Source organism: Glandiceps talaboti, chromosome 14 (genome assembly GCF_964340395.1).
Source record: "Glandiceps talaboti chromosome 14, keGlaTala1.1, whole genome shotgun sequence".
In the NCBI taxonomy this organism is placed as follows: Eukaryota; Metazoa; Hemichordata; class Enteropneusta; family Spengelidae; genus Glandiceps; species Glandiceps talaboti.
The window spans coordinates 11,867,800-11,883,397 of NC_135562.1; the positions used below are offsets into that span (position 1 = coordinate 11,867,800).

Consider the following 15,598-nt stretch of genomic DNA (forward strand, 5'->3'; position numbering starts at 1 on the left):
AAAATATATCCGGAACTTTTTGAGAATGTTTTATTCGCACCTTTCAACATGGATGTACAGTACTGTTTTACAAGTGAGTCCATTATTTTAACTCGAATTCCTTGTTATAATGAATTATTGGTTAATTAAAAAGATGTATACACTGTATACTCTATAACATGGTTTATTCAAAGAGAACTATATATGCGTATATACAACCAATTGTATGGATAAATGGATAAATTGTATGACGTACATAACACATTGAAAAAAAAACCTTATACGTATTCGTATCGTTCTGCCATCATACACTGAATATATATGCTAGTATATATAGTCTGAGAGTAAAACCGGGGTTTGAGTTCGGAAGGTTGCCAAACAAAAGTCATTGGCGCCATGAAACCTTTGGTTGCTTTTGCAATTGGTAGATTTGTCAGGGTCCAGCAGCTATACTAATGCTATCACTAATATCAATCGATACTTGAATATTGGAGAATGGAAAATACGCAAATTACATTACAAGTAAAACAGACAAGAAATAAAAAAAAAAAATGCTCAATTTGATTTGTTCAAACTATAATCAACTCGTCAAAAATAAAATGTAACCCCATTTGCTTCACATTGTTTAATCTTTTATGCACACTTCTTCGTAGACTAATAATGAATCTGGTCGTTGTTGTGATAGTTGTTCATATTTTGTGGTGTGATATCTGGTGTATACTTTATTTATAGTCCTCGGATATCTGGTATATACTTTATTTATAGTCCTCGGATATCTGGTATATACTTTATTTATAGTCCTCGGATATCTGGTATATACTTTATTTATAGTCCTCGGATATCTGTGGTAGTTTATGTATAGTAGAGGTGATAGTGTATTTATGGCTAGTAGTAGTAGTAGTGGTGGTGGTAGTTTATCTACGGACAGTACTAGTGGTAGTTTATTTGTGGACAGTAACTTGCTGTAACAAATTTGCCTGAAATAAAACGTCACAATTTGCTTCACATTTCTATGTATACTTGACTTCTTCGTAGACTAATGAATCTGGTCGTTGTTGTGATAGTTGTTCATATTTTGGTTCAGGTTGTTTTTCAAGTGGTGTGTAAGCTTCATCCAGATTGTCGGGCGTTTTGTTGTGTGATTCTACGACATTGTAGTACTTGGGAACAGAATCCCCTCTCTTACAGGCCCCTTCTTCCTGTTTTCCGACTGGTTTTACCATAGGTTGATTTTGTTTTGAACTACCAACGTTGTAATAATCATGTGGCCCATCAAGTGATGACTGATTTACGTAGAGCTTCGGAGATGAAACACCGCTGTCAACTTCAGAGGACTTTTCTCCCTTTGCCCGGTTTGTGTTTACGTTGTCTAAATCCACAGCTTCATTTTGTAAATCGGTAATGTTGTTACTTATATATCGATTCGAGATGTTAGGTCTTCTACTTGATCTCCTAGATAACATTTAAGTGAAGACAATGGTTTTAAAAGAAATGTAGCGGAAAAAACTACACAATTTTGCAGAATAATTTCATGAAAACCAAATATGTGAGATAAAATGAAATATATGGGAATGGCGGCTTCTGTTTGATATCTGACGTTTGGACGAGAGGAGATAGAGCAATGAAGTCGAAGAAAGTTAGGGTAGCCGGTGGGATTCTGGAGGGCCCAGGGGGAGGCTCAGGACATGCACCAACCCTTAGCTATAAGTCACTTTTCACATAAAACCGTAAGTCGACTTTCCGGTTGAAAGTAGTCTCACGATGTCACCATGAGGCCACAACCTACTTTCCCATCAGAAATATCCCTGAACAAAGGGCTGATGAATCTTGAAACTCTCAATAAGAATAATCAACAACCTATAACCCATATGGAAACTGTTTGCCTTCCGTAAAAGTTGTTATTCTTTGTTATTTCTACTTTGTTATCATCAACGTGTATACCAAATTATGTGGGAATTTGAAACATGAATTGTGTACATGTTGTAATCGTTTGTCTTTGCACCAAGCCACACATGGGCAAAGTTCGCCGTATCATCAAGCAACAAAGTCGGTGGTAATATTTTTTTGATGAGTGTAATTTTAAAACCGAATATGTTCACCTAAAGCTTGCGCCATTCTGGTTAGAATAGCTAGACTTCTGGGCAGAAGTGACCGATAAGGTCCATGAAAATACTGATCAAATTATATGGAACAACAAGAAAATTGGTGGAAAGTCTATTTGAAACATAACATCGCTCAGATTTTAGTAATGCTTATTTAGAGCGATGCTATAGCAGGACATCTCTTAAAATCACCTTATTGTCTGTACTGTCTGTCGCTCTGTCTGTCTGTCTGATTGTCGCGCATCACTTAAATACCTTGGCGTCGGTCTTTTTTCGTGTTTATCCAGCCCATGCGGTCTGCAGATCGGGGGGAGGGGGGGGGAAAAGAGGTAATGCAGATTAAAATAATCTTCCCTAAGTCAGTGAAGACAACTGCAAAGCCAATGATGAACTAGCAAATGCCATCTACCCCATAGAAGAACTTGCTCTGAAGTACTAAATAAAAAGAACTGTCAGTAACTGCCATAAATAGTAGATTGAGTGACAAGTTTGTTGAGAATTTAAAAATCACGACGTCGCACCACTGTATACAATACAACCTGACCAGCAACAATTCTTTTTTTGGACTAAAGTGTGTGAAAATGAATACGCATTCCCCTAGTATAAACTAGACCACGTAGATTTAACAGTTTGCGTTACAATGCCCTTGGCACTATGTTTTAGCTCGGAGATACATAGGAGAACATCAAGGGGCCGGGGGTCCTAAAACTGAGTTTCGCATGTTACACAAAAATGATAGTGTCTTCAACGTTGGTATTATAATAGCACTCCTGTTGTAGCTATGATAAATTACTAGTATTTAACTAATTTCCAGAAAAAACCTATCAGCATGAAGGTCTTTATACCTCGAAATATTCACACTGGAATCATACTCATCGACGTTGAGCCCTCCCCTCCCCTAAAAAGGAAACTAGGGAATTCAAATTAGCGAGAATAAATTCACCAACCTTTTTCGCATGATTACAATCAATACTATGACAACTATCACAACAATAACAACAGCAACAACTCCTCCAATAACTGCACCTTGAATTGATGAAAAAGGATACTAAATTTTCTACAGTCTATTGCCATAGAAATTCTTGACAATGGTAGTGGTGGAAGTGGTGATGGAAGTGGTGGTAGAGGTGATGATGCTGGTGGTGGTGGTGGTGGTGATGGTGGTAGAAATTGTGATGGTGATGGTGATAGATTTGACGGTGGCGATGGTAGTATTGATGATGATGATGATGATGATGATGATGATGATGATGATGACGATGATGATGATGATTGCGCTATTGAATACATATAGTCTGGCATTTACTATCAACCGTTTGTATATCAGTGCGTATTTATCTTACGATATTGAACAACAATGTCATATTTTAACGAGTGTCGTACATTGACACGATTCGTATTTTTCAGAATTCTATTTTTGTAAATATTTTAACATGACATCAAATAACATAACATATTCACTTTATTACCCCATATAAATATAACAGTGAGTAAATGGGAGTCGGGAAACAGCTTACAACTAGTATGGGCCTGTTCCCTCACATATTAATATGACTCATATTATTCTAAATATATAACGTCTTATGTACATACGATTAAAATTACAAATATAAAGTTGATCAGTCATACTGCACCATTCCACTGTAAACCATCATCATCATCATCATCATCATCATCATCATCATCATCATCATCATCATACTGATATACGTATTTCAACAGTGGAATCTGATTCATACTTTTCAAGTATTGAATCTTCTCAGATTTAACATATTATATATACATACCAATATTGCTACCACTTTCAGTAGACGCACCTAGTCCACTGCCAGCTTGTTGGGTTGTCGAGATTTGTTTTGGAGTTTTCGTGAATGAATGCCCTTTTTAGTAAATTAAAAATTCAAAAATAAACTTTTCGATATAGGTAGAATGATTGATAACTGTATTTTCAGTTTCAGAGCTTTTATTTATATATATAATTAGTGGACTCTTAAAGTTTGATATGTTCTCTATAGTATGAGAGCATCAGTGGCATATCATCAATAACTGGGTCCTCTATAGCTAAAAAAACGACATAACAGTTAATCTGGTCCACATACAAAAGTCAAATGGAATTAACACTAAAGATCTGCACCTCATTACATGCTGTAGATAATGAATGAGTACGCTTAGCCTTTTTGAAATTATTTTGCTTGGCTTTGAATTAATTGCAAGGTCTGTTTATTCTTTTTGCGACTTGTTCCCATGGCGATATGTTGAACATACCATTTTTGTTACCCCTTGATATATGCATACATACCGTAACCCATCTCAGTGGTACTGGTAGATTCAGTAGATGGGCCTCCTTCTGAGTTGTGGAATTTTGGAAAAAAACAACAATGAATTGAAACAAAAACAAGTCTTATAAATGCACAATTATATAGTTCAAATCATCCTAGCATCAAGTAGGCAGAAGTAATGTGGAGGGGAAATAATGTGGCATCCTTCAATCTACAATTTAAGTATCATTATACAACTTATAATGATGGCAACACGAGTCTTCGCATAAAAAGAAGATAGTCAAAATACTGCTTCTGTTAAAATGAAGTTCAGAAAACACGTAGCTCATAAAATGGCCAAAAGATGTTTGGGTCCGGTAAACGACCCAACCTAGTTTTTACTGGCGACTAAGAGAGTTAACTCCATCTCGACTTGACTCCAGCAACTATACCCGTCCTTCTCTTCAGATCATGTTGTGTACCTATATTATACCTACCTATATACGAACCTACTTCCTGTTAGTGGTGATCTTTGACCTTAGTTTTTGTATATGTAAATACATATTGATAATATACATCCACTCATTGTCAAGTACAGGTAAAGTACAAGATTTGGTCGTTTTTATATTTCCCCTCTCCCTATATTTAATATGACCACCAGGTCATGGCATGTCTCCTTTTTTGACGGAACCACCCTTTTTTGAGAGCATGTTCTCAGTATGAGAGTATCAGTGGTATATCGTATTGCCCAGAAAACTCGACATAACAGTTAATCTAGTCCTCATACTAAAGTTAAGTGGAATTAACACAAAACATCTGCACCCAATTGCATGCTTTACATAATGAATGAGTATGTTCAGCCGTTTTTAAACTGTTTTTGTGGGTGACTTTAAATTAACTGCAAGGTCTATTTATTCTTTTTTTCGATTTGTTACCATGGTGATATGTTAAACATAACATTTTTGTTACCCCTTGATATATGCATACATACCGTAACCCATCCCAGCGGTAGTGGTATACGTAAATTCAGTAGATGCACCTCCTCCTGGGCTTTGGTGGTCAGTTACTGACACTATATGTTGGATTGCCATTTCAGTGGAATGTTGAAAATTAATGTATTGAAACAAAAACAAGTCTTAACAATGAAAAATTATATAGTTCAAATCATCCTAGCATCAAGTAAGCAGGAGTAATGTGGAAGAGAAATAATGACGAAACCTTCAGTCCACAGTTATTTAAGTATTATTATAAAACTGATAATAATACAATGATTTCAATTATGTAGTGTTGGCAACATGGGTCTTCACACAAAATAAAAAGAAGACAAATTACTGGTTCTGTAAAAATAAAGTTTAGAAAGCACGTTTCTCTTAAAATAGTGAAAAAAATATTTGTTCCCGGTAACCCGACCAAACCAAGTTTTTCACTGCCGACTAAGGGACCGGTCAGTTTCTTCGGCCGGGGGGGGGGGGTCATGCTGTTTTGAAAATTGTGGAGGGGGGGGGGGTTATTGTGTTTTGGATTGTGATGGAAGAAAAAATCCTTTTCTACAATGGCATATAAAACATTTACAATGGGATGTTTGGGATGTCGGGGTTTGACAATCTTCTTGAGATAAGAAATTGGGTGTATATTTTATCCAAATGAGGCCGCGGCTGACATATACAAAATCTTCTGTTTTAAATAGCATTTCCTACACATTCACTACTTACTCAGAATGCTTAATCTTAGTGTAAAAGTTAAAGTTACCTTTAGCAGTTCTCTTTGCAAGACTTTAAACACATGCATGGATGCATGTACACACCCTCGCACGCACGCACACGCACACACATAAATCCATACACACACATACATACATACATACATACATACATACATACATACATATCGTATTAAACTAACCATTGTTTATCTCGCAAATATAAGGCTCCAATGTTCCACAAGCTGCATCATTCCATACACCAGGAGGTGTATCTCTTCTCATATCAAACCCAGCACAATTTTCGACACCAACGTTATTAGGCTGACCAGGACCCCATTTGGAATAGGAGATACGGCATCCGTCTATTCCAACCCATTCTCCTTCAACCTGTTATGCAACATTTGTTATGTACTTCTCAAAAGTTTGTTTCATCACCTTAGCTTATCCAACTTTTCTAAAGTGTTACTGGGGTATAAAAATGTAACGGGAATTCTCATAAATACCATGTGTACCATGGCGGATACAATTTGTCATCAAATGTCTACATTAACCAATCTGTACAAGCCAAAAGAAATAAAAATGAAAATCGGCAACTTGGAAACTAGTTTGTCTAAGAAAAATATGAGGTCAATAGTTGTATATGCAATGACAGAAGACGCCAAAGCTCTAAATAATACCCAGTTCAAAGTCTACACAAGTCGACACAGAGGAGGAGGGGCTCAAAGCCGACGTGTGTACACACCCATACTATACAAATAACCCATCCCCTTTGTTTACCAAAACATAAGCAGTTCTAGCCATTACCCTAAAGAATACATGCATCAAATTCCATTTGAATTGAGCAAGCCGTTTATGAGAAAATGGTGAGCCAGACAGACAGACAGACAGACAGACAGACAGACAGACAGACAGACAGACAGACAGACAGACATCACCAAAACATAACCTATTCTTACTGAAAGTAAAAACTACAAAACTGCTATTTGGTAAATTGATTATTAACTTGAAATTCTACTTACAGCACTATCACTAAGCCCAATCCACCAATATCCGTAGTAAGGAGCATCAGTAAAGCGCCTGGGAAAAGCATTCTGGTAAAGGAAATCGTTTTCTTCTTCACTATCAGGAACTGCTAGGACAGAACCAAGCTGACAACATGCTTCACTGGCCACTGACCATGTGACAAATTCTCCATCGCTGAACCAGTAGCATGATGATTGAAATGGTACCCAACCGACAGGACACTGCAAACCTTAAAGGGTAATTCAGAAAGATAAATTAGTGCCAAAAATATGAAACTATCTGTTTTGCAACAACTACTTTTAAGGTACCTTATTATGTATAACATTACAGGTTCACCACAATAGTTAGTTATTTTCCCCTGCTTTATATAAGCTGAGAGTGTTGCGAAGAGAGTTATGATCATGAATAGTGCCATCAATCATGAATGAACAAGACTGACCGTTTGTTGTCGAAAGCTCTCGGTTTATCAATAGTATGTTATGTCTACTAATTAAAAGTTTAGCCCTCATGAGTTATGAGTTATGTTATCATAAACGTATGTACCTAAATAAATTCATTTGGAAGTATGCAATCCTAGATATAGACTAATTACCAGAACAAAGCATTTATGAACGAGTCAAACATTCAAACGCACGCACGCACACACACACACATACATACATACATACATACATACATACATACATACATACATACATACAATACATACATACATACATACATACATACATACATACATACATACATGCATGCATGCATGCATCCATATATACATACATACATACATACATACATACATACATACGTACGTACGTACGTATACGTACGTACGTACGTACATACATACATACATACATACATACATACATACATGCATGCATGAATGCATAGATACATACATACATACATACGTACGTACGTACATACATACATACATACATGCATGCATATATACATACATACATATGTACGTACGTACGTACATACATACATACATACATACATACGTACGTACGTACGTACGTGCGTGCGTGCGTGCGTGCGTGCGTACTACGTACGTACGTACGTACGTACGTACGTACATACATACATACATACATATACATACATATACATACATACATACATACATACATACATACATACATACATACAACCATATATCAACACTTGCTCTCCCCCACCCCACACATCGACTTACTTCAAACAGTGGTACTTTTTTTGGCTACTTATACATCTCCCCTCCTCAAATGATTATGACATACCTGGACAACAGAACTTTACGCGGTAATCCATACAAATTCCATCATTTTGCTCGGTATTCACACATCTGAACCCTGTGCTTGGGCTCATGTCGATTATTTCACCAGTCTGGGTAGCAGGCACTCCATCAAGTGTTTCAGCATACACAGCAGATGGGGTTTCACATATTTGTCCAGGATATTCATGTCGTAATAGATCCAGGTTCTCTTCATCTCTAGTAGCACTAGGATCGTCCCTGTCATAAAATCCAGTCCATGTACCGTCACACTCAGGAACAACTACAACAATGAAAAGACATTTTGTGGATATTTATATTCGCTATCGCTTTAAAAAATCGGCATTAATTACTTAACAGTCATAAGGTTTGTGCAGCAAAGTTTGGTTAATCTACTCACAAACTAAAAGATTAAATTTGGTCGCCATATTGACGCCCTTTCTCAACATAGAACATACATTTATTGTAACACTGTACAATTACAATGTAATGTACTAATAAATGCGATTTTATTTGTTCCTACTTTATGGTGAACTCAGAACAATTTACATACTACTACATAGGGGCAACTAACATTACGTGTATGTAATAATTCTAGGTTTTGACTAACAAATGACGAGGGCGTAGTCTCAAAACCATCTTCCTAAGATAGTACTTATTATGCACACGCACACACATACATACATACATACATACATACATACCTACATACATATACATACATACATGCATACATACATACATACATACATACATACATGTACATGTACATGTACATTGTGTAGTGAAACCATTTTGATATACATCGTAATAAACTAACCATTGTTTATCTCACAAATATAAGGCTGCAATGTTCCACAAGGCGCATCATTCCATACACCAGGTGGTTTATCTCTTCTCATATCAAACCCAGCACAATTTTCGACACCAACGTTATTAGGCTGACCAGGACCCCATTTGGTGTAGGAGATATGGCATCCGTATTTCCGAAGCCATTCTCCTTCAACCTGTTATAATGAAACCTTTGTTATGTACTTCTGAAAAGATTGTTTGTTTCACACCATTGCGGATTCAAATTATAGGCACAGATACGAAAATTTCAAACACTAGGGGTCAAAAGTCATCATTTCATTTAGAAACGAGTCGTCAAATGTCTAACCAAATAAAAAAGCCAAAGAAATACAAATGAAAATCGGCAACTTGGAAACTAAGTTGTCCAAGGAAAATATGCGTTCAATTGTTGTACATGCATTCACAGAGGGCGCCAAACCTTTATATAATACTCATAATATCAACAGTTAACAGTCTACATTAGTCGAAACGTCGGAGGTGCTCAAAGCCGCGGTATGTACGCACCCTTACTATGTAAATAACCCCTCCCCTCGTGTGGTATCAGAGAACTAAAAGTAGATTTAAACTGAGTGATTTAATCTGTCCTTAGATTTCCATTCCAGCACACAATAATTGAAGGAGTGCAAAATTGTTAGCTATAGCTAATATACGTCATATAAACTATTTCAATTGACGGACATTTATGCCAAACTATAAGAAATCTAAAGTTTGCATACATATTGCCAAATTAACGAAAATCATTAATAATGCAAATTAAATAGGACACATGCAATTTGTTATCTTCAACGTGCGCACCAAATTAAGATTATATGGAATTTGAAGCCTGTATTCTTAAATCACTTAATTATGCAAATGATTGATTACAATTGATATCTTCATGTACCAAATTATGTGAAATTTGAGGCGTGCACTCTTTAAATATTGCCTAATTATTAATCATTGATTATGCAAATGCAAGATTACAATAGGGAACTTGCAAACCCGCCATGTTGAATGTTGCATCATGGGAATTGTGATAATAAATACTAATGAATTGGTATTGTATATAATACTGTTACATTGTTTACAACCACGAATAATCAATTCATAGTTACCCTGATTATTGTGGGAGGCTCAGTAGCTTTAGATTAGGTATTACAATAACCACAGATAATCCCATAGTCTGAGAATGCTCAGTCTGGATTGCAAGTTCCCTATCAACAGTTACATCAATAATCATTTGGAACATGTACGCATGTCTATGGTTAATGATCATACCAAATTACATTGACTTTGAAGCGTGCATTTTTAAAATATAGCTTGATTTAAATGACTCATAAAAGTAATAGTTACATTAATAAGGTTTATGAGACACGTGTGCCCTGGTATTATGAATTCACGCACCAAATTGTATACAACTTGTAGCTTGCACTCTTCATATGTAGCGTTATCAATAAATATTATTATATTATGGCTAGACAGACTTGGCCAATCAGAGGCCTTGATTTCGGTTGGTTATATGGAGCCATAACCCACTCTCTCTTAGTCTTGTGACCTATATATCTGTTTGAGCCGATCACGCCGTACGTAGTGTAAGTAAGGTAGACAACTCATTCGGTAGGGTTATGTGCCAAAAACGTGGGGACTACATCCCTCATTTATTGGCACATAACCCTCCCGAATTCGTTGACTACCTTATTACTTAATTATGCAAATACCTCATTAGAAAACTTCATAACAAGCTTTTCAGTATGTGTACGATTTGTTATATTTGAAGTATGTAGCCAATTATGTTGAATTTTAAGGGTGTATTTTGAAGATATAGTCTAGTTGCCGAAAATTAATTATGCAAATGACTCATTAAAACTAAAAGCTACATAATCAAACATTATATGAGACGTGCACTATGTTATCATCAATTTATGTACCAAATTATATTAAATCTATAAGATAAAGCCTAATTACTGACAATCATTAATTATACAAATTATTCATTAAAACTAACAGTTACACCATTGAGCTTAGATATACATGCACTTGCACTCTTTATATATAGCCTTATTACTGAAAATACTTCATTATGCAAATGTCTCATTAAAATAAACCACATGCTATATCAACAAGCTTTGCAAGACATGACATCATGACATGCATTAAGATATAGCCTAATTACTGAAAATTGTTGATTGTGATAATGATTCATTAATCTGTATAGATGATTACACAAACCTAAGCAGTTCTAGCCATTACCCTAAAGAATACATGCACCAAATTCCATTTGAATTGAGGCAGCTGTATATGAGAAAATGATGACACAGACAGACAGACAGACAGACAGACAGACAGACAGACAGACAGACAGACAGACAGACAGATAGGCAAGCAGACAGACTGACTGACAGGCAGGCAGACAGACAGATAGACAGACAGACAGACAGACAGACAGACAGACAGACCGACCGACAGACAGACAGACAGACAGACAGACAGACAGACAGACAGACAGACAGACAGACAGACAGACAGACAGACAGACATCACCAAAACATAACCTACTCTTACGGAAAGTAAAACCTACAAAACTGCTATTTGGTAAATTGATTATTAACTTGAAATTCTACTTACAGCACTATCACTAAGCCCAATCCACCAATACCCATAGTAAGGAGCATCAGTAAAGCGCCTGGGAAAAGCATTCTGGTAAAGGAAATCGTTTTCTTCTTCACTATCAGGAACTGCTAGGACAGAACCAAGCTGGCAACATGCTTCACTGGCCTCTGACCATGTGACAAATTCTCCATCACTGAACCAGTAACATGATGATTGAAATGGTACCCAACCGACAGGACACTGCAAACCTTGAAGGGAATTCAATTATTAAAGTCAATTATAAATAATATTAAGTAGAATTATTTTAACGGTATCGTACACATTATGTAGCCTGTCATCCTAACCGGCAGTTCTGCCAACATGTAACACCAACATGTTGTTCAGAACAGGACAGATTTAAAACACACCGAACACACAGGAGACATTCATGTTCTTTCCTTCCTATAAAAGCAGGGCCTGGCCAACACCCCAGGGGGCTACTCTCCTACTAGTATCTGACTACATGTACGTGTGCTGCGCTTTTGAGTGTACTTTCTAACTTTTTGGTCCACAATGGCATTGGGCCACTCTAAATTATTTTTGTGGTCCATTGTTGTCAGTCTAATCATGACTGTGCTATTAACTGCCTCTAAAATGTTGTCTCTCGCGGTAAAAAGTGCAAGATAAAACTACTACAAATGTATTTTGGTGTAAAGGTTGATATTCTAAAAACCTGTAATAGTGTAAAATGTAATGTATTGTTTTCTGTTCAGACTAGGCCTAAAATGGGGACTATGGTTGGCAGTATTGACAGTGCAATGCTACCAGTGTTGGTCTCTGGTATAACCCCCGGCACTGACATACCTATATGCATAGTTTTCCAACGCGACACGACATGGTCATATATGACTAACTGTAAACTCGTTTTAATATAAGATGCTGACTTTTAACCAAGTCTCTCATGACATGTCATTTTCAAAGTCTATCAGGGAATGGTGTACCAATCTGTGTAAGTACCTAATAACGATGTTATTTATGTTGGTCCTTAGCGAAAACAATTACAAATGAATCTAAATAATTGGAAATTTTTGTCACGTATTATTATACCTGGCAAAATATTTCTATTCTTGTCCAACAATACAACTTATATATGAACTGTAATGCTTGCTATGAAATATGTACACTTGAACACCGATTTCACACAATTTTAATCGTCAAAGAGCGAAAGTTATATGGAACATTATACGTCACCTGTCACCAATCTCGCATTCTGATTGGTCGAGAGCCCTGCAGATACACAGGCGTATTTTTCACCAACAGCCGTATTTTTGCTTGTTGTATCACGTGATCACTGCACGTCCCCTTGTAAACAAATCTAGCAGACAACTAGAGATCGAGCTATAACCAGCATTTCAAATGCCAAATTTGAGGTCAATCGAACAAAATATCACCGTTGTATACATTGTAACAAGTCTTTGAACTGTACTTTTCATGTCACAGGGAAATAGTCAAAAAATTCTACACACAACCGTCCGTCCAGTGACGGCGAACGCACGGTCGTCACGCGATCGTAAACATGAATTCCTAAATTTATGAAGGATATGAAAATTACCACCACAGAGGGTGTAATTTTTGCTTAACTAGAACAACAAAGCATATCACGAACATTTATGTACATTTAATGGAATACAGTACGCAAAACAAAGACGCACTCATTTTTCAGCTGATGGTTATAAGTTTGCATATATCGAGTGATATGCAAATAGTAAACATTACGTCATATTACTGAGCAAACGCGCACTTAGTCTTGCTGCTAGACGTTCAGGCTTTCTTTCGATACTATAAGCGAACGAAATGCGCAGTGAGGGCTTTCCATCCTCGATAGCGATGTTCGGGCGTGTGTCGTATTCTATCGGAAGAACATCCGAGGTCTAGCAGATAGACTAACGCGCACTCTGATTGAACGATAAAGTTAAGGCTGACATGTAAACAACCGCACTGCAGTTATCAGAGAGGTGCATGATCATACGCTCAACAGTATAACGCGGAAGGGATTTTATTTTAAAATGAAACAGCATTTTTAGACATTCAAAAATTAATCCATAGTCGCAGGTGACGTATAAGTATGTTATTTGCCAAATACTGTTCCACATCTTGCTGCTCGAGGTAATTTTTCTGGTATAACGGCTCTCCGTTATACCAGAAAAATTACTACTCGCAGCAAGATATGGAACGGTATTTGGCAAATAACATATACTTATCGCATAAATACGTGCAAATCTTCACCTGTGTGACGTCACACAGGGCAGATCAAATACCCATATCACCCCTGTTCTACCGAACTATTTTCTCTTTCTACTGTTCGAGTGCTCCTGCCAATCCTACGCTACGATCAAGTTATCGTAATATTATGTTCTTTCAAAACGTAAATGCACACAGTACATGTATTTTACATATATCCTTGGGTGGCAGGAGTTTGATACGTAAAGGTACTTTTATTTTTATTTGATAAATTTTATTGTATCTAAAAATCATGTAGATTATCTATTATCGGCAAGCTTACTTCCGGTTTTCCATCGAGCTCACCCCCAACAAATTCTACTTAAACTAAATTTGATATTACATGTACATCGCAAGGTTATAACCGATAAGTTTGGTTGAGAAACCACAGCACAGTATGACCTGCACCATGTAGGTAAGCTTGACCTCGTGACAGATCACGCGATTACGTAATTTCCATAGCCGTCGGGCACCATTACTTAATATGCCATTTTTTAATACACGATGAAGAATATAGTGTGATGAAACGATGCAGTATTTGTAAAATTCGATTTCAAATTTTAAAAAAATATGGGGGAATACATTTGTACTTAGTTATGTGATAAATATAAAATCCCATGAAATCAATGTTGGTTTTACGTCATAATGCTCCTCGTATGATTCCACTGACTACAAATCTCGCCTACCAGCGGCTCGTATTACTATTAGTCCCTGGAATCATACTCGAAGCATTATGACATAACACTAACATTAATTTCATTGGATTATATATAAATATATGTGTGTATGGTTTAACTGATGCATGTTTTGAGCAACCAGTCCACGTTTCGAACAAGTCACTGTATTTTATTTCAATGCAAGTGATACCAATGCCTGTTAGGTTATCTTCCATTGTACCTGATTTCAAAAGTTGGGGTCATGGTACTACTATTTACACTGTTCCTAATGTGTGTGCATTCAAATTTGTTAAAAGCCCTAAGTGTTGTTTGTAGTTGAATAGAATTATTCTAAAGGTATCGTACACATTATGTAGCCTGGCCTCTTAACCGGTACCAGTATTGCAAACACGTAACTTCAAAATGTCTCTGTACAGCCACAAGTAAAATGAGTGTATACCCGTCTGGTAACAAATCATACGATGACAACCATAATCACGGCTGTGTATGAATATACTGTACTGGCTATTGAAGTGAAGTCAACTTACCTGATTTTGCCAGACCGACAGTCACAAATAAAATGACCCAAAGTAAAGCCTGAACGTCTAACAATCGACGTTCCATGCCTTTGAGATGATTTCACTAATAGACACAGTTTAGGATATATATAAAACACACCGATCATACGGAAGACTTTCAAGTTGTTTCTCGTAATTTTGAAAGAAACGAGACCAACACCCGGGGGCCAACTCCCCTACTAGTATATGAGTGTGCTGCCCTTTTGGGTGTGCTTGCTAGCCTTTTGGTCTAAAACGGGGTCTGTTTTCTAGAGCAGAAGAGGCTAACATAGGGCCACTCTTCAATATTTTCGATTGTACCTGGTGTTAAATGTAGTCCATTGCCGTTAGCCAAATTATGAC

At 36.7% G+C, this 15,598-nt stretch overlaps 1 protein-coding gene across 2 annotated transcripts; it reads right to left on the minus strand.

The window, feature by feature from the left end:
• Nucleotides 1-14: 14 nt before the first annotated feature.
• LOC144445696 (macrophage mannose receptor 1-like) lies at nucleotides 15-15,383 on the minus strand. Of its 2 annotated transcripts, none has more exons than XM_078135340.1 (11): nucleotides 15,227-15,383; nucleotides 11,779-12,011; nucleotides 9,143-9,329; nucleotides 8,330-8,605; nucleotides 7,061-7,293; nucleotides 6,242-6,428; nucleotides 5,331-5,411; nucleotides 4,381-4,428; nucleotides 3,869-3,961; nucleotides 3,029-3,107; nucleotides 15-1,431 (listed from the first exon to the last, which is right to left on the minus strand). In XM_078135340.1, the coding sequence occupies exons 1-11, from the start codon at nucleotides 15,300-15,302 to the stop codon at nucleotides 990-992; spliced, it is 1,935 nt and encodes a 644-aa protein (XP_077991466.1). In that variant the 5' UTR covers nucleotides 15,303-15,383; the 3' UTR covers nucleotides 15-989. The 2 variants fall into 2 exon arrangements, with proteins under 2 accessions (XP_077991466.1, XP_077991467.1); XM_078135341.1 differs by having other exon boundaries at nucleotides 15,357-15,372.
• Between the last annotated feature and the right edge of the window lie 215 nt (nucleotides 15,384-15,598).